This window comes from Melanerpes formicivorus, unplaced genomic scaffold (genome assembly GCF_026170545.1).
Source record: "Melanerpes formicivorus ecotype bairdi unplaced genomic scaffold, bMelFor1.0.p_v2 SCAF_16, whole genome shotgun sequence".
Classification (NCBI taxonomy): Eukaryota; Metazoa; Chordata; class Aves; order Piciformes; family Picidae; genus Melanerpes; species Melanerpes formicivorus.
The window spans coordinates 2,266,494-2,293,721 of NW_027142368.1; the positions used below are offsets into that span (position 1 = coordinate 2,266,494).

Below are 27,228 nucleotides of genomic sequence, written 5' to 3' on the forward strand. Positions count from 1 at the left end.
TCATTTCTCCACTGTTAACACTGTTCCTGGTTTAAAATAATACCTTCCTCAGCCTTTGCAACACAATAAACAGGATGTTAGCAGAGAGTTTTTCATGGGTGGAGGGGCAGATCTTTGTCTGAATTTTTTTGAATGAGATTGAAAGTTTGGTGTTTTTGTGGACATTGAGCTCATATACTTACTCCCTTCTGCCTAGAAACCAACAGGAGCATACTTGAGTTCAGTCAGCAGCCCACTGCCTTGGGAAGGAGAGGAATATTTGAAACCAGAGCTGGAAGATGATCTCCTGCTTCAGTTTGGTGAATAAATGTTTTCACTGCATTGTGGGGTGGATGTGGTATTGGCAGAGTTGGTGTTCAGTTGGCTTGTGTCCATGAGAAAATGCACGTGCTAGCTGAAGTAGTGGCATTAAGTCATGCTCTGAAGTTTGTACCACATGTTACAGGTTGTTTTTTAATGACTGAGATTTCCTTAGCCCTGCTCTGTTCTCCTGCTGTGGATAGGATGCTCATAGCAGAGATGCTGTGCATGCTGATTAAGGAGGTCCAAGAGGCACTGCACTTCCCTGGAAGACTTGTGAAGCTTTTAAAGCTTCTCAGTGTAGGTATTTAAGATCAGCTGCATTAATTCCAAAATGCATTCTATAAGTAGAACAGAAGAGAATTAACCAGGTTGGAAGAGATCATTGAGACCAACCTATCACCCAACACCATCTAATCAACTAAACCATGTCTCCAAGCACCCCATCCACTCTCTTCCTGAACACCTCCAGTGATGGAGTAAGTAATCTGCCTTCTGGAAAAGATCTTAATCCATTTTGGACCAACTCAATGTAAGACACTGCAGCTGGAAAGAAGATTCCTGCTACTTTAGTGGTTCTAGTGATCAGTCCAAGCAGCCTTTGTTCCTCTCTCATGATAGTCTTATCAGATGGTCTGCTTTGGTGAGGGACTTTTTAGGGTGTCAGGTAATGATAGGACTGGGGGGAATGGAGCAGAACTAGAAATGGGTAGATTCAGATTGGATGTTAGGAAGAAGTTTTTCCCCATGAGGGTTGTGAGACACTGGCACAGGTTGCCCAGGGAGGTGGTGGAAGCCTCATCCCTGAGGGTTTTGAAGGCCAGGCTGGATGTGGCTGTGAGCAACTTGCTGTAGTGTGAGGTGTCCCTGCCCATGGCAAGGGAGTTGGAACTGGCTGATCCTTGAGGTCCCTTCCAACCCTGACAGTTCTGTGATTCTGTGGTCCTGACTTTTGAACTTGTTTTTCCTGCCCTCTCACTTTCTTCCTGTTTAGCACTTGATGGTGCATCTTTCTTTCACCTAAGCCATAAGGTGCTTAGGGCTTGTGGATTTTTTTGCCATCCTTTGTGTAGTCTGGAATACAGTTTTGCTCTTTTTTAAGCAAGCCCTGCTGCCTAATAGCAGAGATGATTCTTTGGGCTAAATAGTCACTCTACTATTATTAAAAGGAATTGACACCTGCTTTGTTGTGGGGTTTGGAATGAAGTCCTTAGCCCAATAACAGTAACCCCTAACTATATCCAAAGCCACAGCAGCACCATGTTTGATGTATTAACACCTGTTGAAACCACCAGCTGAATTTACCAGGAGTTGAATGGCACCTGGTGGTGAGGCTGGGATTTGGTAGTTACAAAGCAATATTTCATCTAGATTCATTCTGCTTAGGCTGCTTTGAGTTTTATGTGTTCATAAGCTTTCTAAAAGCCAGAAGAATTGGTCTGGAATTTGTGAGTTACTGTCTAGTTATTAAGAAATTTTTAATGTATATACCTTTTTATTTTGCCTTTAACAGCCCTTTTGGCCTCACAGTGTAGCTGGAAAAATAAGAGGATAGGTCTGCAGTTGATTACAGAGCAAGTCTGATGTATTAAATAACCAGTAATCAAACACTGGCCTTTAAAGGAGCCTGAATTCTGGATTTATTTGCTTTGATAACTTAAAGCTTAGCTCTTGACAGTGAGAGTGGTGTGACACTGGAACAGGCTGCCCAGGGAGGTTGTGGATGCCTCCTCCCCAGAGGTGTTCAGGGCCAGGTTGGATGAGGCCTTGAGGGACCTGGGCTAGTGAAAGGTGTCTCTGCCCGTGGCAGGGAGGTTGGAACTAGCTGATCTTTAAGGTCCCTTCCAGCCCAAACCATTCTCTGACTCTAGCATATTTTCTTCTACTAAGCAGTCTCTTGTGTTTCATTTAGTCCTGTGCTGTCTAAGCTGTCAGCTCATGTCTTGGACCACTACACTCTGTGCTGGGTTAGGAACTGGCTGGAGGGCCGAGCCCAGAGAGTGGTGGTGAATAGTGCCACATCCAGCTGGCAGCCAGGCACTAGTGGTATGCCCCAGGGATCAGTGCTGGGCCCTGTGCTCTTCAACATATTCACCGATGATCTGGATGAGGGGGTCTTTATTATTAGAATAAACCAAACCAGGTTGGAAGAGACCTTCAAGATCATCGTGTCCAACCCATCAACCAATCCAACCCACCCAAACAGCTAACCCATGGCACCAAGCACCCCATCAAGTCTCCTCCTGAACACCTTCAATGACGGCGACTCCACCACCTCCCCGGGCAGCACATTCCAATGGGCAATCACTCTCTCTGTATAGAACTTCTTCCTAACATCCAACCTGAACCTCCCCTGGCGCAGCCTGAGACTGTGTCCTCTTGTTCTGGTACTGGGTGCCTGGGAGAAGAGACCATCATCCGCCTGTCTACAACCTCCCTTCAGGTAGTTGTAGAGAGTGATAAGGTCACCCCTGAGTCTCCTCTTCTCCAGGCTGAAACACAGGTTGAGTCAGTCATCAGCAAGTTTGCAGATGACACCAAGTTAGGGGCAGATGTTAGTCAGTTAGAGGGTAGAAAGGCTCTGCAGAGGGACCTCGACCGACTGGACAGATGGGTAGAGTCCAATGGGATGGCATTTAACAAGTCCAAGTGCCGAGTGCTGCACTTTGGCTACGGCAATCCCATGCAGAGCTACAGGCTGGGGTCAGAGTGGCTGAGAGCTGCCAAACAGAGAGGGACCTGGGTGTGCTGATCGACAGCCACCTGAACATGAGCCAGCAGTGTTCCCAGGTGGCCAAGAAGGCCAATGGCATCCTGGCCTGCATTAGGAATAGTGTGGCCAGCAGGAGCAGGGAAGTCATTGTACCCCTGTACTCTGCTTTGGTTAGGCCACACCTTGAGTCCTGTGTCCAGTTATGGGCTCCTCAGTTTAAGAAGGACATTGAAACACTTGAAGGTGTCCAGAGAAGGGCAACAAGGCTGGGGAGTGGCCTTGAGCACAGCCCTGTGAGGAGAGGCTGAGGGAGCTGGGGTTGTTTAGCCTGGAGAAGAGGAGGCTCAGGGGTGACCTCATTGCCCTCTACAACTACCTGAAAGGTGGTTGTAGCCGGGAAGGGGTTGGTCTCTTCTCCCAGGCAACCAGCACCAGAACAAGAGGACACAGTCTCAAGCTGCACTAGGGGAGGTTTAGGTTGGATGTTAGGAGGAAGTTCTACACAGAGAGAGTGATTGCCCATTGGAATGTGCTGCCCAGGGAGGTGGTGGAGTCCCCATCCCTGGAGGTGTTCAAGAGGGGATTGGATGTGGCACTTGGTGCCATGGTCTAGTCATGGGGTCTGTGCTGATAGATTGGACTCGATGATCCTTGAGGTCTCTTCCAACCTTGGTGATACTGTGAAATTCAGTGATGCTTTTGTGAAACAGACTGCTTTTACAAGTCATCTAAAGACAGAAACAGTGACCCTGAGAACATGCTTATGAGCTGCTGTGAAGAAACATCTGACTGAGGGTTTTTTCTCTCCTTGTTTCATCAGACATAGAAGATCTTTGTGAGCCTGCAAACATTTTGCCCTGTAATGGTTTAAATGAGTCTGTGATGCTCCTTGAACAATTAAAACATGCAGAACACAGAGCAAGACTTGCAGAAGCAGCCTTGGCTAGAGCACAAGATGATCTTCAGAAAATGAAGTAAGGTTTTAAACTGAAGTTCTAGGCTTCTTTTTATTTGATGTTGTTGGGGTGAGATGAGATATTGATGTTCAAAGACAATAGAAATGCCAAGAAGTATTAGAATGTAACTGAAATAACAGTCATGACTTGTGTTGGGACTGTAAGTTTGACTTTTATAAGCACAAGGCCCAGAAACCTGCATTTTGCTTCAGACCATTCTTTGCTTTTTCAGACTTTTTTCCCATTAGTCTGTTAGAGATGGAGTTAAACATTGATGATGCCCTAGGCCTCTCAGCCTGTCTTCGTAGGAGGGATGTTCAAGTCTCCCAATCATCTTCCTTGCTCTCTGTTGGACTCTCTCTAGCAGAACCCTGTCACTTTTGAAGCCCAAAACTGGACTCAGTATTCCAGGTGTGGCCTCACCAGGGCAGAGTAGAGGGGGAGGAGAACCTCCCTAGACCTGCTGGACACACTTTTCTTGCTGCAGCCCAGGATGCCATTGGCCCCCTTGGCCACAAGGGCACATTGCTGTCCCACACAGAACTTGCTGTCCACCAGGACTCCCAAGGACTCTCCATGGAGCTGCTTTCCAGCAGGATGACCTCTAGTCTGTACTGGTGCCTGGTGTTATTCCTTCCCAGGTGCAGGACTCTGCACTCTTTGAACTTCATGAGGTTCCCCTTTGTCCACCTCTGAGCCTGTCCAGATCTCACTGGATAGCACCATAGCCTGACAAGGGTGTCAGCCACCCCTCTAGTTTCCTATCATCAGCAAACTTGCTGAGAGTCCACTCAATCCCCACATCTAGGTTATTGATGAAGATACTGAACAAAACTGGACCCAGTACTGATCCCTGGGGTCCTTATTTCTTTTTTCTTAATTAAGAAGACAAGAGCACAAGTTCAGCTTCAAGATGTTACTTGGTGCTTGTATTGCATGCATAGGCTGGAGGAACTATTGGCTGAATCCTTTTTAAAGACATCTGCATTTAAGAGTGGGTTTAAACCTTAGAGCAGGCTAATTGTGCTTAATCATGTCACAGAATCTCTTGTTTTGCAGGCTTAGAGTTTTGTCATCTTGTTCTTTACTTAAAAGTAAGGAGAATGCAAACTGCCATGGTAAAGAGCAGTATTAAAAACAAGATCCAGACTGTGCCTGTATGCCAGCAGAAGTAGGAAGTTTCAGATAGTGGTAAAGCTTTAATACAAGCTCCCTTACCACTTTCTCTTCCCTATCCAAGCTAGTTTAGCAGGGAAGTATGTGATGCATCAGGACTGAACTAGTACTTCTGGGTTTGTTGCTCTCTAAGAGGGGCACTGGTAATGAGATGTTAAATGTAGCACCTATACATTAAGCTCCTGTTTAGGAAAGTGAGCTTTGGAATGGCCTGGGATGCAAGTTTTCTTGATGTTGGGGGAACATTGTGTGGCTGAAGCATGTTTGCTTTTTCAGTTCATTGTAGGTATAGTAGGAGCTGTTTGCTTGTCAACTCTTAATTGTGTTTTCATGGTGAAGCTCTTAACTTGTGTGTATTTGTCATCAAAACTGCTGTGATAAATGAGCATGCATATCAGGGATGGAAGGCCATGGAGCAGGAAAAATAAGCAGCATGAAATCAAAGTAATAAATTGAATTTAAGCCCTGGTATGTGAGCAGACAGTGAGCTTGAAGCCTAGAAGGCCAATCACATCTTAGGCTGCATCAAAAGCAGCATTGCCAGCAGATCCAGAGAGGTGATTCTGCTACTTTGCTCTGGTGAGACCTCACCTGCAGTACTGTGTACAGGTCTGGAACCCTCAGTATAGGAAGGATATGGACCTGATGGAGTGGATCCAGAGGAGGGCCATGAAAATGGTCAGGGGGGCAGCTCTGCTACAAGGACAGGCTGAGGGAGCTGTGGGCGTGCAGCCTGGAGAAGAGGAGGCTCTGGGAGACTTAAGAGCAGCCTTCCAGTACCTGAAGGGGGGTACAGGAAGAAAGAGACTGTTTGCAAAGGCCTGCAGTGGCAGGACGAGAGGCAATGGCTTCAAACTAGAGAAGAGCAGATTTAGAATGGATGTTAGGAACAAGTTCTTTACTATGAGGGTGGTGGAACCCTGGAACAGGTTGCCCAGGGAGGTGGTTGAGGCTCCTTCCCTGGAGATATTCAAGGTGAGGCTTGACAAAGCCCTGGGCAACCTGATCTAGTTGGAGGTGTCCCTGCTGACTGCAGGGAGATTGGACTGGATGAGCTTTGGAGGTCCTTTCTTGCCCAGACTGTTCTGTGATTCTCTGTTTCCACCCAAGTGCTTTACTTTTGAAGTGCTTCCAACCCTCCCCTAGTCCTGCAGTGGTGCATTGGTTGTAGTTCCTGTGCTGTTACACTGAGGCAGTCTCTGTGTTATACAGCCTGAACCACGTCTCGTTCTCACCGCTGTGGTGCTGGCTTTTGTCCTAGGGAGTGCAAAAGAGATAATTCCTCCTTCAGAATAGAAGTGAAGTCCCCGGGGTTTTGCTGCTGCTCTCTGCGGGTCCTTGCCGGAGGGTGCCGGCTGGAGCGCGGCGGTGCAGTGGGCCGGAGGAGCCGGCAGGGGGAGCTGGCGCACACGTCACTCTGGTGCCATTGTTGCCGGAGCTCCGCGGCAGCCTGGATGCCTTCTCTCTTTCCAGCCCCTTCTCCCCCCTCACCCCCTGCTCTCCGTGGTCTCCCGTAAACGTGTCTCAAGGGTGTATTTCAAACCCATTACAGACTATTTGCCCAGGATTTTGTGCTGAAGGCAGACGTGGGGAGCAGCTCGTCATCCAGCGCCATTGCAGACCTTCAGGAGGATGAGGATGGTGTTTACTTCAGCTCCTACGGGCATTATGGGATACACGAGGAGATGCTAAAGGTTAGAAAGTCCTCTCGACTGCGTCTTAGTAGGACTGAAGAGAAAAGATGGAACTAAGTGGGCTGTATGCCCATAAATGTACTGCAGAGCAGCTGCATTTTTAACCCTTTCTCTACATGACATTTTTTTCCCCCCTAGGAGATGGGTTAGGAGAGGGTTTTTTTCAGCTTTATTTACATCATGGGAAGCATGAGGAACATGAAATCATTTATAGATAGACTAGAAGATATATTGCAGTATCTGTACCACAGCCTTACCTTGCCAAAAGCAGCGTTTTCCCAGGTGCTGAAAAGATAAAGGACAAAACATGGCACAGACAGTGAATAGTTTCCTTTAGTTTGCTTTTTGAACAACTGGAATTTGCAATACTGTGGTTTTCCTTTTGCACTAGGTACACTGAAGTTGTTGATATTTGTGCATAGTTCAGGGTATTGGTAACATGACATTGAACAGCTGGAAAAATCAGGTACACCTTGTAGATGATGAAGGTGAAAGAAAAAAAGATCCATGCTTTGAACTCTTCAAAAGCAAAACTGTGTCTGCCCTCTGAACTTCTGAATAAACACAAACCCCAACAACTTAAAATTGGCCTGGAAATCAAAGACTCCTAATGCTTCCTAGAAAGTATCATAGCTGTGAAAGACACAAACATTTTTGTTGTTCTAAGATAAAGATAGAAGACAGAGTTAAAGAGAGAACACAGAGTTATGAAGCGACTTAGTCTGTGCAGGAAGCATGTGGAGTTTCCTGATTTGGAAATCATTTAATGGCCCCTGTGTAGAAATGCATGTGAATGGGGGTGCTAAAAAATAGGATGGGGGTGAGGCTAGCTTTAAAGGAAGGGGCCAGGTTTTCCAGAAGCACAGAGATGCCTGCAGAAGAATGTACAGAGAAAGATGATTTTACTCTTGAAGACAAACAAAAATGCTCGAAGCTTGGTTCTGCAGTTGTGTAAAGATGTCATTAGAGATGTGTTAGAGGCTATAGGATGAGGAAGCTTTTCTCTTTGTAAATTTGATTAGCAAAATCACACAGCTCTGCACAAGGAAATTGGTCCAAAATTGTATTTTCTTGGTTTGAGGGCATGTTTGTCGGAGTGTTTTTAGGAAGACTTTGGACTTGGCTAAATGTAGGAAACCAGCTACTTTTCCTCCCATGTGCACTGAATTTTTTGCCTGTGTGCTAGGAAATGAAATTATTTTTCATCCCTGCCTTTTTCTTTGTTTTTTCCTTATTTATATAATTTAGTTTTGTTTCCCTTAAGCCTGGTAGTGGTAGGATGGAGGTTTCAAATTTGTGAGCTTTGCTGCTGGTGCTTCAGAGGTGAGGCAAGAGAGTTGTTACTTCACACTGGCCAAATGGTTCATGTTTCCCTTGCTGCATTTGCTTCCTCAAGAATTTTTTGCCTGTCTTCTTAAGAAACATCCTCACCACTTCTCATTTAAAACCAAGCAAACAAAAGCATGAGGTTGAAATGGGAAGTGGGAGAATGGGATTGATGAATAGAGGGAGCCGAAGTGAATGACAGCGCTTTACTCGGGCAGCCGTGCGTGGAGTGGCGACGGCAGCTAGAACTGTATCGATTGAGTTGGGGCAGTGCTGAGGCAGTGTGAGTGGGCAGAGTGTAGGGCTGAGAGCTTTTCCAGCTGACTGCCTTCTGGATTGATGCTGAACATTCTGATTTTGATTTGATTTTTTTTTTTTGGTTACTTCAGCAAATTTTATTATATACTGCAATGGAGAGGAAGGACTAAAAATAGTTCCTCTAACGTCATAGGTAAACCAGGATGGGTTTAAAAGGATCTCTCTCCCCTTTTTTCATCTTAATGATGTATCAGTTTAAAAGTACAATTCTTCCAGACCCATCACTGTCTCTTTGGGACTTGTGTGTGTGGTGAAATTTAATTGAAGCATGGATTGGTAGGATTTTCAAGCCTCAGAATAGTTTTTGCCTCTGGAATTGTCTATGAACATGTTCATGGTTCTCAGTCTCTGCTTGTGATCTTATTCTAATAAAAGGCACTTTGTTCCTGGAAAAAAAAAGCTGTTAGTTACTCTCTGGGTTAGTGTTAGTTACTCTCTGGGTTAGTGTTAGTTACTCTCTGGGTTAGTGTTAGTTACTCTCTGGGTTAGTGTTAGTTGTTTATAGAAATCTCTTGCCTGCCACAGTAGGAAAATAGCAATTTAAATGTACACAGTGGGATTTTTATACTTCAGTGTTATTTATAGGCTTGACTCTGCTAGATAAAAATCACTTCATTTTTCTTTTGCTTTGTTCTGACACTTGAACTGCAGCAGCAATTCCAAGCCCTATACTTGGCTGTCAGTTTGTGTACCTGCTGATGCATGTTAAGAGAGTCAGTCTCTTGATAGCTTACCTTACTGGTAGGTGTAGCTATGCTGCTAGCTCTCATACACTAATATACTATAAACATTTAGTTGCATGCTAGAAAACATTCCAGCTTCTCAGGTCATGTTCTATTACAGGTAAGTTTGTGTGTTTATTTTACTGGGCTTGCACAGCATGGCCTCTGCAGCTTTGTGTTCAGCAGGAGACTTGATAGGGTGCTTGGTTGCATGGGTAAGTTGATTAGGTGGTGTTGGGTGATAGGTTGGACACGATGATCTTGAAGGTCTCTTCCAACCTGGTCTGTTCTGTTCTATTCTGTTCTGTTCAGTTAGTAGCTTGTCATCAGATTTGCATGTCTGCAGCATGTTCAGAAATAGAAAAGGTTCATCTGATCCATCACTCTTTTTTGGAGCAATCTGTGTGTCACAGCAGTGGCAGAAAACAAAATGGCACAAACGTTTCTACAGGCTTGTGGCTCAAATTTTTACCACTGTCAGGTAAAGCTGGTGCAGCATTGCCACTCTGTTCCTGGAAAGTGGTGTTAAGAACTTGGAAACATCCAACTGCAGCAGGTCAGGGAGCTGTAAGCTGGTTTCTTCTTTGCGCTCCGGAGGCTCAGCTGACTTCATGTGCAGCGACAAAGCCTACAGAGAATATTGCACGGGAAGTGTTGTGACTGCAGAGCCTTTGTAAGTGCAGTAGCCACACAATCTCTGTAGGCCAAGTTATAAAGTGAATCTTTATCCATTTTTGGAACAATGTGCTGTACCTCAACAGAAAAAAATGACCAGGTTTTTATCCTTAAAATCGCAGGATAAAGTGCGTACAGAAAGCTATCGAGACTTCATCTATCAAAACCCACAGATCTTCAGGGACAAGGTAGGTAAAACAGCTCAGAAAATGCAATCATTTCTCTGCTGCATTTTTTTTTCCCCTCCCTCCAGTGGTAGAAATCCTTCAGGTTGGCTACTTGGTAGCTTTGGGAATGGAGAATCGCAGTGACAAGGCTTGATTTAACGTGCTCCGGCTTTATGGAGGTGGTGGAGTGCTGCTGAACTGCTGGAGGGTGCAAAGTGCTGATAACAGAAGTGCTGATCACTGTTGCCACTGTTCTGTGTGCCATGTCAGGATGGTCATTAATTATGTTGGAGGGGTTAAGTTGAGCCTTCCTTGTCTATTCTGTGAAGCAGAATCTCTCTTAGACGGCCTCTTTACTGGGATTTAAGGGCATTTCAATTTGTGCCTGGTACAGTAAAAACATCCTAGAAGCACTGCGTGATTAGAACTGGCCAAGAACTCAGACACAGCTGATTGATTGTTGTTTAGACTCTCCAGACTGGGTTGTTAAGAGACTTGAACCTGGGAATTGGTAATGTCACTTGCAGTGAGGAGAGATTGCACTGACTTCAAAGAATGGTTTAGGCTGGAAGGGACTTCGAAGATCATCTCCAGTTCCAACATCCCTGCTGTGGGCAGGGACACCTCCCACCAGCCCAGGTCATGCTTGCACCAGTGCCTTTGACAGTGTGGGAGATGGGGTGACAGTCCTGATTGTGGTACTCAGGTGTAACTCCTCATTCCTCTTGTATGAATTCTATGAATCTTAAAAGACTGTGAACAATGGTTTCTGTTGGAAGGGACCTTGAAGATCATCTAGTTCCAACCCCCCTGCCATGGGCAGGGACACCTCCCACCAGCCCAGGTTGCTCAAGGCCTCATCCAGCCTGGCCTTGAGCACCTCCAGAGAGGGGGCATCCACAGCCTCCCTGGCAACCTGTTTCAGTGTCTCACCACCCTCACTGTCAAGAATTTCTTCCTAATCTCCAGTCTAAATCTGCCCTCAAACTGAAAGCCATTGCCCCTTGTCATAGAATCATAGAATCAATGAGGTTGGAAAAGACCTCAAAGATCATCAGGTCCAACCTGTCACCCAACACCTCATGACTACGAAACCACGGCTTCAGGTGCCACATCCAGCCCCTTTTTGAACACCTCCAGGGACTTAGCACTACAAACCCTTGTAAAAAGTCCCTTCCTACTCAAAGTTCATTGACAGAATTGATGTAATTGGCCACATTACCTGACCTCCTGTCTTTCTGAATTTGAAGTAATTTTTTTCCCCCTGTTACTGCAAGCAGAATATCAGTTTTGATTAGACTGCAGAGAAGGATGTGGTGCTGCACTCTGTTATGGGGTAGTCAAATTGCCAGGCCAGCTACTCCAGATCTCTGGTGAGAGTCCATATGTGATCACGGCAAGAATACTTCAGCTGTAGACCCTTGTCCTTAGGCTAATTGGTGATCATTCTGCTTGTCTTTCCCCTCCTCAGATGTGTTCCAGCTTGTATATTTTCTCTCCTGTGCCTTTTTCTCCACCCTTATCCCCTGCCTAAGGCTAGATGAGTTCCATCTGGGTTTTTAAGTGACCAGGGCAGCTGTCCAAAGTGGTGTCTGTTTTGATTTTTTTCCAATTTGTGGTGATTGCTCTCTTTCATGCAACTGTGCATCAAGATCATTCTTTCACAGAGGTTTATTCCTGGCTCTGACTTCCAGCTTTCATGGCTCAGCTCTTTTGTTAGCTGCCACGGGTGGAGCGTTAGAATAGATGATGGTGGTGGGTGTGAGATTTCAGCAGCTGCTGGAGCACTGATTTTTGGGTTTGGGGTTTTTTGTTTGTTTGTTGCTTTTTTTTACTTCCTATTCAGAAGACTTCAGCCTAGAGATTTCTGTAGCCATGACATAGTTACAGGCAACCTGTGAATGAGTTGTGGAATTGACACCTATTGGAGTATGACGTGATAGGTGTCCTGCTTCCCAGTACGCCCCAGCAGAGCTCAGACTGTGCTGCTGAGGATAACTGGCTGTTTTCATTCATGCTGGCTTCAGAGTCATTGCTCTGTATCCATCATCAGAAGGCAGAGAATTGTCTACAAGGGAAGGCAGTCAGCCCTGTTGTGCAGAGCATGGAAGTATCTGCTTTGATGCCGTTTGTCAGGTGAAGTTTAAAAGCACAGCTGTGAGTTTTTGCTCTGCCAAAGCAGGAATGCTCAATGGCTCCTAAGCTGGAAGGTTTGTCAGTAAGGATGCATTGCTGCCTTGAAATGTTTTGTAAACTGAGGTGGTCATTCTCAAGTGTGGGCTTGGTCCCAGAGTCATTTGATGATGCCTTTGGAAAAAAAATAGTCACAGAATGTTAGGGGTTGGAAGGGGCCTTGAAGGATAGGATAGGATATACCAGGTTGGAAGAGACCTTCACGATCATCATGTCCAACCTATCACCCAACACCATCTAATTAACTAAGCCATGGCACCAAGCTCCCCATTCACTCTCTTCCTGAACACCTCCAGTGATGGTGACTCCACCACCTCCCTGGGCAGCACATTCCAATGGCCAGTCACTCTTTTTATGAAGAATTTTTTCCTAACATCCAGCCTAAACCTCCCCTGCTGCAGCCTGAGACTGTGTCCTCTTGTTCTGGTGCTGGTTGCCTGAGAGAAGAGACCAACCGCTGCCTGTTTACAACCTCCCTTCAGGTAGTTGTAGACAGCATTAAGGTCTGCCCTGAGCCTCCTCTTCTCCAGGCTAAGCACCCCCAGCTCCCTAAGCCTCTCTTCATAGGGCTTGTGTTCCAAACCCCTCCCCAACTTTGTTGCCCTTCTCTGGACACCTTCCAGCATCTCAACATCTTTCCTAAACTGAGAGGTCCAGAACTGGACACAGGACTCAAGGTGTGGCCTAACCAGTGCAGGATGATTTACCAAAGATAATGTCATGGAAGTTTGAGCACCATGTTCAGTTTTGGGGCACTTACTACAAGAAAGACATTCAGGTGCTGGAGCAGGTCCAGATAAGGACTACAAAGCTGGTGAAAGATCTGGAAAATGGATGTTATGAGCTAGTTTGCTTCATTGTCTGTCTGTAAAAGGTAGTACAGAGAGAGAACTGCAGTTTGACTTGCATATGTCAGATTCTAGTGGTCAGTCTTGGTGTTACTGTTGGCATATGGTGTCTCACTGACAGAGAAGGATGTGTAGAAAAATTGTAGCAAGGGAGATCAGAAGTTTATTTTTACCTCCATTGGTTTGTTCCAGGTGGTTTTGGATGTTGGCTGTGGAACTGGAATACTCTCCATGTTTGCTGCCAGAGCAGGTGCAAAGAAAGTGATTGGAGTGGACCAATCTGAAATTATCTATCAAGCCATGGACATTATTAGGTAGGCAATGTGAATACTTCTGTACAAGCTTACTAACATGCTGGTATGAGTTCCTGATCACCTAGCACTCGCTGTGTGTTGGCACACCAACCCACCATCAAAAAACACTTTTGCTGCAGGAGCATACTGCTGACTTATGTCCAGCTGGTTCACCAGCTGGCCCCTTGTCAGGACAGGGTGAGGAACAGCATGCAGAGCTGATTTCTGACCAGCAGAAGCCAGCCTGTACTGTTTCATGGGGTCATTCCAGCTAAAGTGTAAGTCTTTACTGGATCTCTGACATTCCTCTCAGCCCATATCTACATTCTGAGGTCCCTCTAAACAGCAGCCCTACCTTCTAGCTTATCAGCTGCTCCCCCCTAACTCAGCATCATCCACAGACTTGCTGAGAGTGTATTCCATCCCATGAGGTCACTAATAAAGGTGTTAATTAGTATCAGAACTATCACTGAACCTTGAGGAAAGCCTCTGATACCCAGCTACAAGTTAGACTTGGTAGTCCTCCTTTCACCTCTTCAAAGCTCATGGTCTAGACAGCTTCCCACCCATCTGATGGTTCATTGATCCACTCCACATTTTGGTAATATACTTATAGAGGGTATTAAGGGAGACTGTGAGTGTATGAAGCAATGGCATCTGAACACTTAAAAAGGATTTCCTAGCCTGAAGGAGGAGAGAAATGAATGTAAATGTGGACTGTTGATAGCTGAGGTGAGTAGGTTTTCATGTTTTGACTGTTCTTGCAGAAGCAACTGTGTAAAAGAGAACCCAGGAAGGTACTAAGAAATCTGGGAGTGACAGTTTTTATGCAAGCATAAGTCAGAGAGAATTAGGGTTGTCTAGGCAGAATTTTTAGGTTAGATGCCACTTCACACACTGGAGATGCAACACTGCTCACTTGGCTGCTGTAAAATTGCTCTGCTAAAGAAATGCCTGTTGAAGAAAAGTACTATGTTAAGCATTAGGTGCAGCTGAAAAGCTTTTATGGTACAAAAACCTGTTCTGTAAAGAGGATTTTTTCCCAGGAGTCCTTGACATCTTCAGAGTAGTTACAAATATGAAGTAGTGTTCTCTTGCTAATGCACCAGATGACAAACTTAGGATTGCTTATATCTTTCAACAAGTGCAGGAAAAAGTCCTTTTTGTCTGATTTATACCTAGAGGAGGATAGAACTATCAGCCAACACATTGCCTTTGGTGAGGAGAAGGGAAGGCCTTTAAGAAAAAGAATGAAACAAAACTCTTAAGAGTGATGAACTGCCACTTGAAGTGCACAGTGAACCATCAGTAAGGCTGCACATTTGTAGTTACCTTCTGCTATAAAAGCTTCAATTTACATTCAGGTCTTCAGCTGACACCAAAACAATCTATATTTGTCTTGTTAAACCTCCTTTTCCTAAAGGAACATAGCTGACCAACTGAACAACTCTGTGCAGCTTCAACCCAACTGCAGCAGTGTGCAGCCACCTGTGATTCTGGTGTGTGCTCATGAGCTTCTGTCTTGCCCAGGATCTGAGTTGATTTCTGTTATGCTAATTACTGGAAGCAGTGCAACCCACCTGTATAAGTAAGCTGGAATAAGTGGCCTGAGCAGCATGATTCTTCCCCAGGGTTCCACTGTGAACTTAATATTCACTAAATGTTTGCCTCTTACCTTCAATAGCTGCCCATAAAGTTTCTAGTGCAGTGAACAGCCTGACTTTTGTCATTCATCATTGTTATGCTAGACTAGAACGTAGAAGCATACTTCCTAAAGAGCATTTCAGCAGCTTTCCCTGCAGTGTGTAAACTATCCTGGTTTATCTGAGGTTTTTCTACCTTACAATTAGGATCACAGAGTTGTCAGGGTTGGAAGGGACCTCAAGGATCAGCCAGTTCCAACCCCCCTGCCATGGGCAGGGACACCTCACACTAGATCAGGTTGCCCAGAGCCACATCCAGCCTGGCCTTCAAAACCTCCAGGGATGAGGCTTCTACCACCTCCCTGGGCAACCTGTGCCATTGTCTCAGCACCCTCATGGGGAACAACTTCTTCCTAACATCCAATCTGAATTTACCCATTTCTAGTTTTGTTCCATTCCTCCTAGTCCTATCATTACCTGACATCATAAAAAGTTCCTCCCCAGATTTCTTGTAGCCCCCTGCAGATACTGGAAGGCCACAATTAGGTCACCTTGGAGCCTTCTCTTCTCCAGGCTGAACAGCCCCAACTCCCTCAGTCTGTCCTCATAGCAGAGCAGCTCCAGCCCTCTGATCATCCTTGTGGCTGTTCTCTGGACCCCTTCCAGCACCTCCAGATCCTTCTTGTAAATAGGGGTTCCAGAGCTGGACACAGTACTCCAGGTGGGACCTCAGCAGAGCATAGGGGCAGAATCCCCTCCCTCAAGCTGCAGGCTATGCAGATGTGTAATGAATTAGTCACTTTTCCTCTTTCATTTTAAATCATGTCCTTTTATGTGGTCATTAAGGAAGTTATCCTTAGATCTCTTTTTGTCCTCCTTAAAATACTGTTGTGAGTGATAGCTCTTTAGCATTTCATTTCTCACTTTGAACTTCTGGTTTTACTTCTGTTTACAGCATTAAATATGCTAATCATGACGAACTGCTACTCTTCCAACTGAAGACTGTTGTGTGTATTTAATTGATCTTTCCAGCAGCCCCCATGTTCAAGTAGCCCTTTGACCCTTTCCTTTCCCTCTCTTCATTCTGATCATTCTGCCATTGTGTTTTAGATTGCATTTTTAATGTGATCCTGGTCTGCACTGAAAGCCAGACTGAATGTGAGAGTAAGATATCAGGAAAAGGGAGGGGAGGGGCAGAGATAAGAACTGCAGTGGAAAGATAAATTTGGTTTTGATGGGTGGGAATACTTTTCTGCCCTCTGTCAGCATAACCACTCTATGTGATAATGGTGAGTGCAAGAAAGACTAAAGAGAAGGAAAAATAAATGTCAAGAATTTATGCATTGGGTGATTTCACTGTCATGCAGTTGTCACAAAAACCTTTAGAATAGAAGAGAATAAACTAGGTTGGAAGAGACCTTCGAGATCATCACGTCCAACACCACCTAATCAGCTAAATCATGCAACCAAGCACCCTATCAAGTCTCTTTCTAAACACCTCCAATGATGGTGACTCCACCACCTCCCCAGGCAGCACATTCCAATGGGCAATCACTCTCTCTGTGTAGAATTTCTTCCTAACATCCAGTCTGAACCTCCCCTGGTACATCTTGAGACTGTGTCCTCTTGTTCTGGTGCTGGTTGCCTGGGAGAAGAGACCAGCCCTGACCTGTCCGCAATCTCCCTTCAGGTAGTTGGCCTGGGCCTCCTCTTCTCCAGGCTAATCAACCCCAGCTCCCTCAGCCTCTCAGTCACATCCAGGGCCTTCCTCCTTCTATACAGGGTGGTTGTACCATTTCTACATGCAAGATAATCCCTGAGTACTGCAGTTGCTAGACACTGCAGATGATGCTGGCCAGAATCACAGTAGGAAGGATGCCTTCATTGTGGAACAATTCCAATCCTGATCTAGGGGGAATGTTTATGCTCAGTGACTTTGCAGCTAGTTTTGTTAAATAAAAGAAAAAAAGGAACTTGTGCAAAACAGCTCTGTGAGGAAGTTCATTTCCACTGCTGTCCTGGTATGATGAGTGGGCTCTAATCACTCATGCTGCAGGGTCAGAGAAGGAGAGCTAGGAGCAAGCAACTCCAAGTCAAAAGGAGTGTCATTTCAAATTGTCCTCTTCTCTGTTTTCCTAGTTGCTGAAGCTTAACAGGTTTGCATGCAGAGCATGTTGGAGGGATACAGATCTACTGTCAGCCATCCTTGTCTGGCACCTGATCTGCTGCAGTTTTTTGGCTCTTAAAAAAACATTCCCTCTGCAATATGAGAAGAGGAATATTACATTTTAGTGCTTCCTTGATTAGAAAGTTATTGGGGGCAGAAGTGCAAAACACAGACATCAGTAAATCTCTCTTGACAGCAGAAATTGGACATAAAAACTAATTTGCTTTTGTTGTGGCTTACAGATTAAATAAACTTGAGGACATAATTACATTAGTCAAAGGAAGAATTGAAGAAGTAGATCTACCTTTGGAGAAAGTGGATGTCATCATATCTGAATGGATGGTAAGGTGCATGAATGTTTTTTTCAAGGCATAGTTATTTTCCTTTAAAAACAAACAAATCAGGTGTTTTAAGTTGAAAAATTATATTTAAGGAATGCTGTTTCAGCCAAAATTCTGTCCTGGTCATGCTTGCACCAGTGCCTTTGACAGTGTGGGACATGGGGTGACAGTCCTGGTTGTGGTACTCAGGTGTAACTCCTCATTCCTCTTGTTCACAGCCTTTTAAGTTAAGGTTCATAGAATTCATTCAATGGTGTCAGTTGGAAGGGACCTTGAAGATCATCTAGTTCCAACTCCCCTGCCATGGACAGGGATACCTCCCACCAGCCCAGATTGCTCAAGGCCTCATCCAGCCTGGCCTTGAACACCTCCAGGGAGGAGGCATCCACAGCCTCCCTGGGCAACCTGTTTTAGTGTCTCCCCACCCTCAGTGTAAAGAGTTTCTTCCTAATCTCCAGTCTAAATCTGCCCTCCTCAAGCCATTGCCCCTTATCCTGTCACTCCAAGCCTTTATACAAAGTCCCTCCCAAGATCTCCTGCATCCCCCTTCAGGTACTGGAAGGCTACTCTAAGGTCTCCTCGAGAGCCTTCCTTTCTCCAGGCTGAAAGCCCCAACTCTCGCAGCCTGTGCACACAGGGGAGGTTCTCCAGCCCTCTCATCATCATAGTGGACTTCTTCTAGCAATGCTCCAGCAAATCCATGTCCCTCTTATGCTGGGGACACCACAACTGGAGGCAGTGCTGCAGGTGAGAATCATCTCCCTGTCCTGCTGCTCTCCACTTTGGATGCAGGCCAGCACATGGCTGCCTGCTGGGCTGTAAGCAACCATTGCCACCTTATGTATAGTTTATCACCATCTGACACTCCCAAGTCCTTCTTGAGACTGCTTTAGAGCTACTCCTCACTCAGCTTCGATTTGTGGTGGGTTCTCTACAGCTGTGCAGGCTGGGTACAGCATTAAGTTGCTGTTATGTAGTTAGTACATAGATCTGCTGAGCTGCTCTGTTGCAAGTAATGGAGAAATACTGCATTAGTCATCCAGCTAGGTCATTCTGATGAGTAAACACCTTTAGACTCCAAAGACAGCTAAAGATCACCCTGACTCTGCTTGGAATGACCATGAGGTGAGCTGCACACACACTGGAGATCTGCAAATGGAGGTCTTGACAAGAGTGTTGTTACTGTTGATGCAGTTCTTTAGTGGGAGGATAAAATAAGGGATTTTTAGAAGTGCATAGTAAGATGATGTCCAACAGGAGATGCAGCATGCAGTGTGTAAATGGGCCACTTCCTGGAATCTCTTGGGTTTCAGCTCTGGGCCTGTTGCCTTTCTTTAGTGTGCTGGCTGGTGGCTGTTACACAGTTGTACTTGCTACCTGCCATTTATCCTAATCAAGAAATCTGTGTGACAAGACCCAGTGCCAGGCTCAATTTCATAGCAACTGGATAAGTCTATCCCCTGCCAGAATTCTGGTGGGGAACTTCCCTTAAGCATTTCTCTTTCTTTTTGGTGAACTTCTGTCTTGCAGCCCAGAAAGCAAATCATGTCCTGGGCTGCATCAGGAGAAGTGTGGCCAGCAGGACGAGGGAGGTGATTCTCCCCCTCTGCTCCACTCTGGTGAAACCCCACCTGGAGTACTGCAGTCAGTTCTGGAGCCCCCTGTTACAAGAAGAATCTGGAGGTGCTGGAAGGTGTCCAGAGAAAGGCCATGAGGATGAACAGAGGGCTGGAGCTCCTCTGCTATGGAGACAGACTGAGAGAGTTGGGGTTGCTCAGTCTGGAGAAGAGAAGGCTCTGAGGTGACCTAATTGTGGCCTTCCAGTATCTGAAGGGGGCTACAAGAATGCTGGGGAGAGATGTTTTAGCATGTTAGGTAGTGATAGGGTAGGGGGGAATGGAACAAATATAGAAATGGGTAGATTGAGATTGGATATTTTCCCCATGAGGGTGGTGAGAGCCTGGCACAGGCTGCCCAGGGAGGTGGTAGAAGCTTCATCCCTGGAGGTTTTGAAGGCCAGGCTGGATGTGGCTGTGAGCAACCTGCTGTAGTGTGAGGTGTCCCTGCCCATGGCAGGGGGGTTGGAACTGGCTGAGCCTTGAGGTCCCTTCCAACCCTGACAATTCTGTGATTCTATTCAGTCTCCTTCTATTACAAACCTTCAAAAAGCATTTCAAAATAGATTTTCTTCCTACTGCTTCCCACTGGTTAGACATGAAAGAAAATTTTTCTTGTCCTTCAGATTGAAGATTAGTAATGAAAACTTACATCCCAAGCTACTTGTTTGTATGTCCTGGGTTTCTGTGGTTGGTTTGGGGATTTTCTGGTTCTGTTTTTGCTTTGTTTGGGGGGTGGATTTGTTTTTTCCAAGCTGTGGCTTTTCTACTTACATACAAAAGCCTTTGGGCAAGTTCACTATGGATCCATAGATATCAAACTAGTTTCCAGGCAGAGGTGGAAAGAAATAATTTGGTTTGTATTTTTTTTTCCCCTGGGTTTGGGACATTTTTTCTTGTTAATTGAATATCTTCTTGTTCAGTGAGTTGAAAATATCACAGTATCATTCAGGGTTGGAAGGGACCACAAGGATCATCTAGTTCCAAGCCCCCTGCCATGGGCAGGGACACCCCACACTAGATCAGCCTGGCCACAGCCTCAGCCAGCCTGGCCTTAAACACCTCCAGGGATGGGGCCCCAACCACCTCCCTGCACAACCCATTTCAGGGCTTCACCACTCTCATGGGGAAGAACTTCCTCCTCACCTCCAGCCTGAATCTCCCCACCTCCAGCTTCATTCCATTCCCCCTAGTCCTATCACTGCCTGAGATCCTGAGCAGTCCCTCCCCAGCCTTCCTGGAGCCCCCTTCAGATACTGGAAGGCCACAATGAGGTCACCTGGGAGCCTTCTCTTCTCCAGACTGAACAGCCCCAACTCTTTCAGTCTGTCCTCATGGGAGAGGTGCTCTAGCCCTTTGATCATCCTTGTGGCCCTTCTCTGGACACCTTCCAGCACCTCCAGATCCCTCTTGTCATAGGGGCTCCAGAACTGGAGGCAGTACTCCAGGTGGGGTCTCCCCAGAGCTGAGCAGAGGGGGAGAATCACCTCCCTTGCCCTGCTGGCCACACTTCTCTTGCTGCAGCCCAGGATCTGATTGGCTTTCTGGGCTGCAAGTGCACACTGAGAGCTCCTGTTGAGCTTCTCCTCCCCCAGCACCCCCAAGTCTCTCTCCTCAGTGCTGCTTTCCAGACAGTCCCTGCCCAGCCTGGATTTGTGCCTGGGATTGCCTCGACCCAGATGCAGGATGCTGCACTTGGTCTTGTTGAACCTCATGAGGTTGGCTTGTGCCCACCTCTCCAGCCTGTCCAGGTCCCTCTGAATGGCCTCCTTTCCCTCCAGCGTGTCTGCTGCACCACACAGCTTGGTGTCATGCACACATGTGCATGACATTTGTACACACATATGCAGAAGTTTTGTTCCCTCACTACTAATAGTAAAGATTTTTTGAAGAATGAGTTTAATTTACTGCTGAGACCACTAGCTTCAAACAAAGGATTTAAGCCATTGGCTTAAAATAGTGGTTTAAAAATAGTGTGTTATGGCTGGTGATTTCTGGCAGCATAGTGACTTCACTAGGAGTTTCATTACAGTTCTTTCAGGGGAGCTTCTGATCAGTTACCTAATATGTGCACCAAGAATTATGTCCTCCAAATCACATTTCTCATTCTGGAACCCAGGATTTGATTTTTAAAAGCACCTTGGGCACTTAAGATCTTAAGTGATGCTGTAAATCAGTGCCTCTAAGGTGAGGTGAAAGGATTTTGAGAAGCAGCCCTTGTAGTTTGACTGTTCCATGTTTCCCATTTGTGTGCTAATTCACCTTTTTAATGCCATAATTAGGTGGCCATGTGCATTGCACTTAATTAGGTATTCTAACTCTTCCAGAATGGTAGCATTTTATAGGTTGCTGCAATACAGAGATAAAGAGGGCAATGGTGTGGAAGTAAGATTGATAGCTGGGCAGGGTGCACACTGTTCCAACGCTGTCCAGAAAGGAACATTATGTTGCTTAGATGCAAATGAAGATTCCTCTTTGTCTGGCTTTTGCCTGTGAATTTGCTTTCCTTTGTCCTTCCCTGCATGATACTGACTGTTGAAATCTGTGGGTGTCAGTGCTTGAAAATGCTGGAGAGCCAAAGGAATCCAGTATGTAAGTTTTTTTAGCTCTTTATTCAGAGAGTCACTGCAGACTGGCAGGCAGATTTTAGTGGGAGCAGTCATTGTTTGCAGCCTGCAAAGCCAATCAGATCCTGGGCTGCATCAGGAGAAGTGTGGCCAGCAGGGCAAGGGAGGTGATCCTCCCCCTCGACTCAGCCCTGGCGACACCCCACCTGGAGTACTGTGTCCAATTCTGGAGCCCCTATGACAAGAGAGATGTGGAGGTGCTGGAAGGTGTCCAAGTGAAGGGCCAGGAGGATGAGCAGAGGGCTGGAGCAGCTCTCCTGTGAGGACAGACTGAAGGAGTTGGGGCTGTTCAGTCTGGAGAAGAGAAGGCTCCCAGGTGACCTCATTGTGGCCTTCCAGGATCTGAAGGGGGCTCCAAGAAGGCTGGGGAGGGACTGCTCAGGATCTCAGGTAGTGATAGGACTAGGGGGAATGGAATGAAGCTGGAGGTGGGGAGATTGAGGCTGGAGGTGAGGAGGAAGTTCTTCCCCATGAGAGTGGTGAAGCCCTGGGATGGGTTGTCAAGGGAGGTGGTTGAGGCCTCATCCCTGGAGGTGTTTAAGGCCAGGCTGGCTGAGTCTGTGGCCAGGCTGATCTAGTGTGGGGTGTCCCTGCCCATGGCAGAGGAGTTGGAACTAGATGATCCTTGTGGTCCCTTCCAACCCTGACTGATACTATGATACTATGAAATGAGTTGTTTTAGATTAGGCTTTTTGTGGGGCCACAGCTTTGTTTTGCTTAGCACTGAACAGTGCTTGTTTTTAGAGCTATGTCTAGAGCACCAGAAAGCTAAATTGTGGTTATACTGAGTGCTGGGCAGGAAAAGATTTGCTATCAGCATTCAGAGGTGGCTGCATTTTTATTGCACATGGATTTGGTGGTGTAATTGTAAAGTTCATAGGCTGCCTCTCTAAAGGATGAGTGCAGAAAGAAGCAAGAAGCACATAGTGGGTTTTTTTCTGGAATGTTCTTAACCAACTGCATCTCAGGTAGAAACAAAACAGGACTTAAGGGTGCTGATGGATGAGAAGCTGGACGTGAGCAGGCAGTGTGAGCTTGCAGCCCTGAAGGCAAATCACATCCTGGGCTGCATCAAAAGATGCATTGCCAGCAGAGCCAGAGAGGTGATTCTGCCACTCTGCTCTGCTCTGGTGAGACCTCACCTGGATTACTGTTATTCCTACACCTTGGGCTGGAGCGGTCCTTGCTATCAATGCAGACCAGGGGATGAGGTATTAGAAAGCAGCCCTGAGGAGAAGGACTTGGGAGTATTGATGATTGAAAAGCTGAACATGAGCAGACAGTGTGCACTTGCAGCCCAGAAAGCCAATCACATCTTAGGCTGCATCAAAAGAGCACAGGGTGTTAGGAGTTGGGAGGGACCTCAGAGATTGAGTGCAACCCCCCTGCCAGAGCAGGACATAGAATCTAGTGCAGGTCACACAGGAATGCATCCAGATGCACTGCCAGCAGATCCAGAGAGGTATTTCTGCCACTTTGCTCTGGTTAGACCTCGCCTGGACTACTGTGTGTAAGTCTGGAGCTCAATATTGGAAAGACATGGACCTGATGGGGCAGGTTCAGACAAGGGCAGCGAGAATGTCAAGGGGTTGGAGCACCTCTGCTGCAAGGACAGGCTGAGGAAGCTGGGGGTGTTCAGCCTGGGAAAGACAAGGCTCTGAGGAGACCTGACAGCAGCTTGTCAGTAGCTGAAGGAGGCTACAAGAAGGATGGGGAGAGTCTGTTTACAAAGGCCTGCAGTGACAGGATGAAGGGCAGTGGCTTTAAGGTGTTGAAGAACAGGTTTAGATTGGATGTTAGGAACAAGCTCTTTACTATGAGGGTGGTGGAACACTGGAACAGGCTGCCCAGGTTGGTGGTTGAGGCCCCATCCCTGGAGATGTTCAAGGTGAGGCTCAACAAGGCCCTGGGCAGCCTGATCTAGTTGGGGATGTTCCTGCTGACTGTGGGGAGGTTGGACTGGATAACCTTTAGAGGTCCCTTCCAGCCCAGACCATTCTATCATTCTATGTGCAGTGTATTTTTCTGGAATGTTCTTACCCAGTTGCATCTGTGTGCAAATTTACTTATGTTTTCTATTGCTTTTTGCTTCCCTTCTGTAGCTAAGGCTAGAAAGCCAGAGGTTGAGAGTTCTATTAACTTGAAGAATACCTCCCTTTCTCCCTTTGTAAGGGAGACAGTGTTCTGAGGGGGTTGTCTGCAGTACAGTGTGTTCTCAAACTGCTGCTTTATGCAGTGCTTTGTGGTACTGAGTATGCTGAGTTCTACACAAGGAAGAACTGGGAGGGAAATGGACTCAATTAAAATAAACTAGGCACTGAATCCAGTGCTCTTGTCTCTTAGTCACATAATTGCTCAAGTAGCTAATACCTTTTCTTTTTCCCCCTCTCCTTTTTTCTTGCACAATTTTGAAGTAATATCAGGATGGGCTGTGAATGGTAGGTGCTCAGGATCTAGAGAAAAGGACAAGGAAGTGAGCATCTCTGAAAGCCTGGAAACCATCTTTTCTCTCCTTCATCTCCCTTGTTGCTGTGATGGCTATGCAGTGATGGTGTTTCTTTTTAACACTTACTAGTCTTTCTGCAGTCTTAATAGTCTCTGTTGTTTCTCTTAGCTTTTGGAGGTGCATGAAGAGGTTCTTTACCATGAGGGTAGTGAAACACTGGAAGAGGTTGGATGAGGATGTGGTTGAGGCCCCATCCCTGGAGATAATTCAAGGTCAGGCTCAACAAGGCTCTGACCAACCTGCTTTAGTAGAGGATACCCCTACTGACTGTAGAAGGGCTTGGGCTAGATGACCTTCAGAGGTCCTTTCCAACCCAGACCATTCTATGAGTACAAATGTTCTGTGTCTAAATACACACAGTAATAATGTCTGTTTTTGTGTGAGAACTGAGCTTTTTTGTGTTTTCTTTTTAATAATGCTGGGTCAGGAGCATATTAAGTAGCTGAATGCTTTCATGTCCTTGCAGCAAAATGGGTTTTATAAAGGAGCTGTGTTTCCTTGTATGGAAATATTTGAATTGTTTTTGCCAGCACCAGCAATGGTCTCACTTCCCTGCTCTTTTGGTGTGCAGCTGGGAACAGGCTGCCCAGGGAGGTTGTGGAGTCTCCCTCTCTGGAGGTATTCACAACCCATCTGGATGCATTCCAGTGTGACCTGGTATAGGTGACCCTCTGACAGGGGGGTTGGACTGGATGATCTTTCAAGGTCCCTTCTAGCCCCTAACATTCTGTGACTTAAGATGTTGACCAGTTCTGGGCCCCTCAGTTTAAGAAGGACATTGAGAGACTTGAGCGTGTCCAGAGAAGGGTAACGAGGCTGGGGAGAGGCCTTGAGCACAGCCCTGTGAGCAGAAGCTGAGGGAGCTGGGGTTGCTCAGCCTGGAGAAGAGGAGGCTCAGGGGAGACCTTCTTGCTCTCTCCAACTCCCTGAAGGGAGGTTGTAGCCAGGAGGCGGTTCGTCTCTTCTCTCAAGCAACCAGAACAAGAGGACACAGTCTCAAGCTGTGCCAGGGGAGGTTTAGTCTGGATGTTAGGAAGAAATTCTTCATAGAGAGAGTGATTGCCTATTGGAATGGGCTGCCTGGGGAGGTGGTGGAGTCACCATCACGGGAGGTGTTTAGGAGGAGACTTGATGGGGTGCTTGGTGCCATGGTTTAGTTGATTAGATGGTGTTGGATGATGGATTGGACTCGATGATCTTGAAGGTCTCTTCCAACCTGGTTTATTCTATTCCATTCTACAGTTCTGTGCTTGCTCATCTTAGATTTGTTTAAGGACACACCAGGCTGTACATAATACCAAAACTAAGTTGTGTTTTTGAAATGTGTGGCCTTGCTCTGACAGCAATGAGTTCTTTTTGTGTAGTTGTTTTCTACAATTCAATCATACATGAGAGATCAGCATGAAGGCTGACTTGGCATGAGGGAAACGATGCTGCAGCAGAGCACACAAGAGCTTGCATGCAGCTGCTGCACCTTGTTTAAATGTGCACATTTGGGGGGGAGTTTGTCAGGTAAAAAGTGGAATTTGTCACAGAATTGAGTGGGCCACACCAGTTTTGTCCATCTGTTAATGCAAGATCACAGAATCACCAAGCTCAGAAGAGACCTCAAAGATCATCAAGTCCGACCTGTTACCACAGACCTCATGCCCCAAGTGCCACATCCAATCCCCTCTTGAACCCCCAGGGATGGGGACTCCACCACCTCCTTGGGCAGCACATTCCCATGGCTAGCAACTCTCGCTGGGAAGAACTTTCTCCTCACCTCCAGCCTAAACCTCCCCTGGTGCAGCTTGAGACTATGTCCTCTTGTTCTGGTGCTGGTTGCCTGGGAGAAGAGACCAGCCCTCACCTGTCTGCAACCTCTCTTCAGGTAGTTGTAGAGAGCAAGAAGGTCTCCCCTGAGGCTCCTCTTCTCCAGGCTAAGCAACCCCAGCTCCCTCTGCCTCTCCTCACAGGGCTGTGCTCGAGGCCTCTCCCCATCCTCATTGCCCTGCTCTGACACCTTCAAGAGTCTCAATGTCCTTCTTAAACTGAGGGGCCCAGAACTGCACACAGTAAGATGATGTTTTATGTTTTGAAACAGCCCAGGGAGCTTGTGGAGTTGTCTCCTCTGGAGACTTTCAAGACCCATCTGGATGCATTTCTGTGTGACCTGCACTGGGTTCTGTAGTCCTGCTCTGGCAGGGGAGGTTGGACTCAATGATCTCCAGAGGTCCTTTCCAACCCCTAACATCCTGTGATCCATTGTCCAGTCTGGCTTGCATACTCTGTAACTTGTTTTACTCTGTAGTTCAATGCAAACCATGTAGTTGGAAACTTCAGTTAAAGATAATAATGCACTTTTTTACTAATGATAAGGGTTTGGAAAACCCAGAGTCCACTTTCTGGTCACCCCTCAGTTTCCTTTGCTCCAAGTTATAGAGTCCCAGCTCCCTCAGCCTTTCCTCACAAGGAGGATGTTCCATTCCCTTCAACATTCTTGTGGCTCTGCTCTGGATTCTTTGAAGCAGTTCCTTGAGGCCCTTCTTGAGCTGAGGGGCCCAGAACTGGACACAGTATTCCAGATGAATACTCACATTCCTCTGGCATCAAATGTGTGAGTGGACTGCTGTGTTTATGACAGTTGACTTCTTGGACAGACATAGAATCATAGAATCCATAAGGCTGGAAAAGACCTCATAGATCATCAAGTCCAATGGTCACCCAACACCTCATGACTACTAAACCATGGCTTCAAGAGCCACGTCCAGTCTCTCCCTAAACACTTCCAGTGATGGGGACTCCACCACCTCCCTGGGCAGCACATTCCAATGGCAAATTCCTCTTTCTGGGAAGAACTTTCTCCTCACCTCCAGCCTAAACTTCCCCTGGCACAGCTTGAGACTGTGTCCTCTTCCTCTGTCACTGGTTGCCTGCATGATATAGGACAGGCTTGTGCTTGAAG

General features: G+C 46.4%; 1 protein-coding gene across 1 annotated transcript in view; it reads left to right on the plus strand.

The window, feature by feature from the left end:
* PRMT3 (protein arginine methyltransferase 3) overlaps positions 1-27,228 on the plus strand; it is a 72,311-nt gene that overhangs the window by 3,272 nt on the left and 41,811 nt on the right. Inside the window, exons 5-10 of the mRNA XM_068147803.1 lie at positions 197-299; positions 3,834-3,987; positions 6,698-6,839; positions 10,003-10,068; positions 13,281-13,402; positions 17,434-17,533. Coding sequence (XP_068003904.1) covers positions 197-299; positions 3,834-3,987; positions 6,698-6,839; positions 10,003-10,068; positions 13,281-13,402; positions 17,434-17,533 — 687 coding nt within the window. The remainder of the gene's footprint in view (positions 1-196; positions 300-3,833; positions 3,988-6,697; positions 6,840-10,002; positions 10,069-13,280; positions 13,403-17,433; positions 17,534-27,228) is intronic.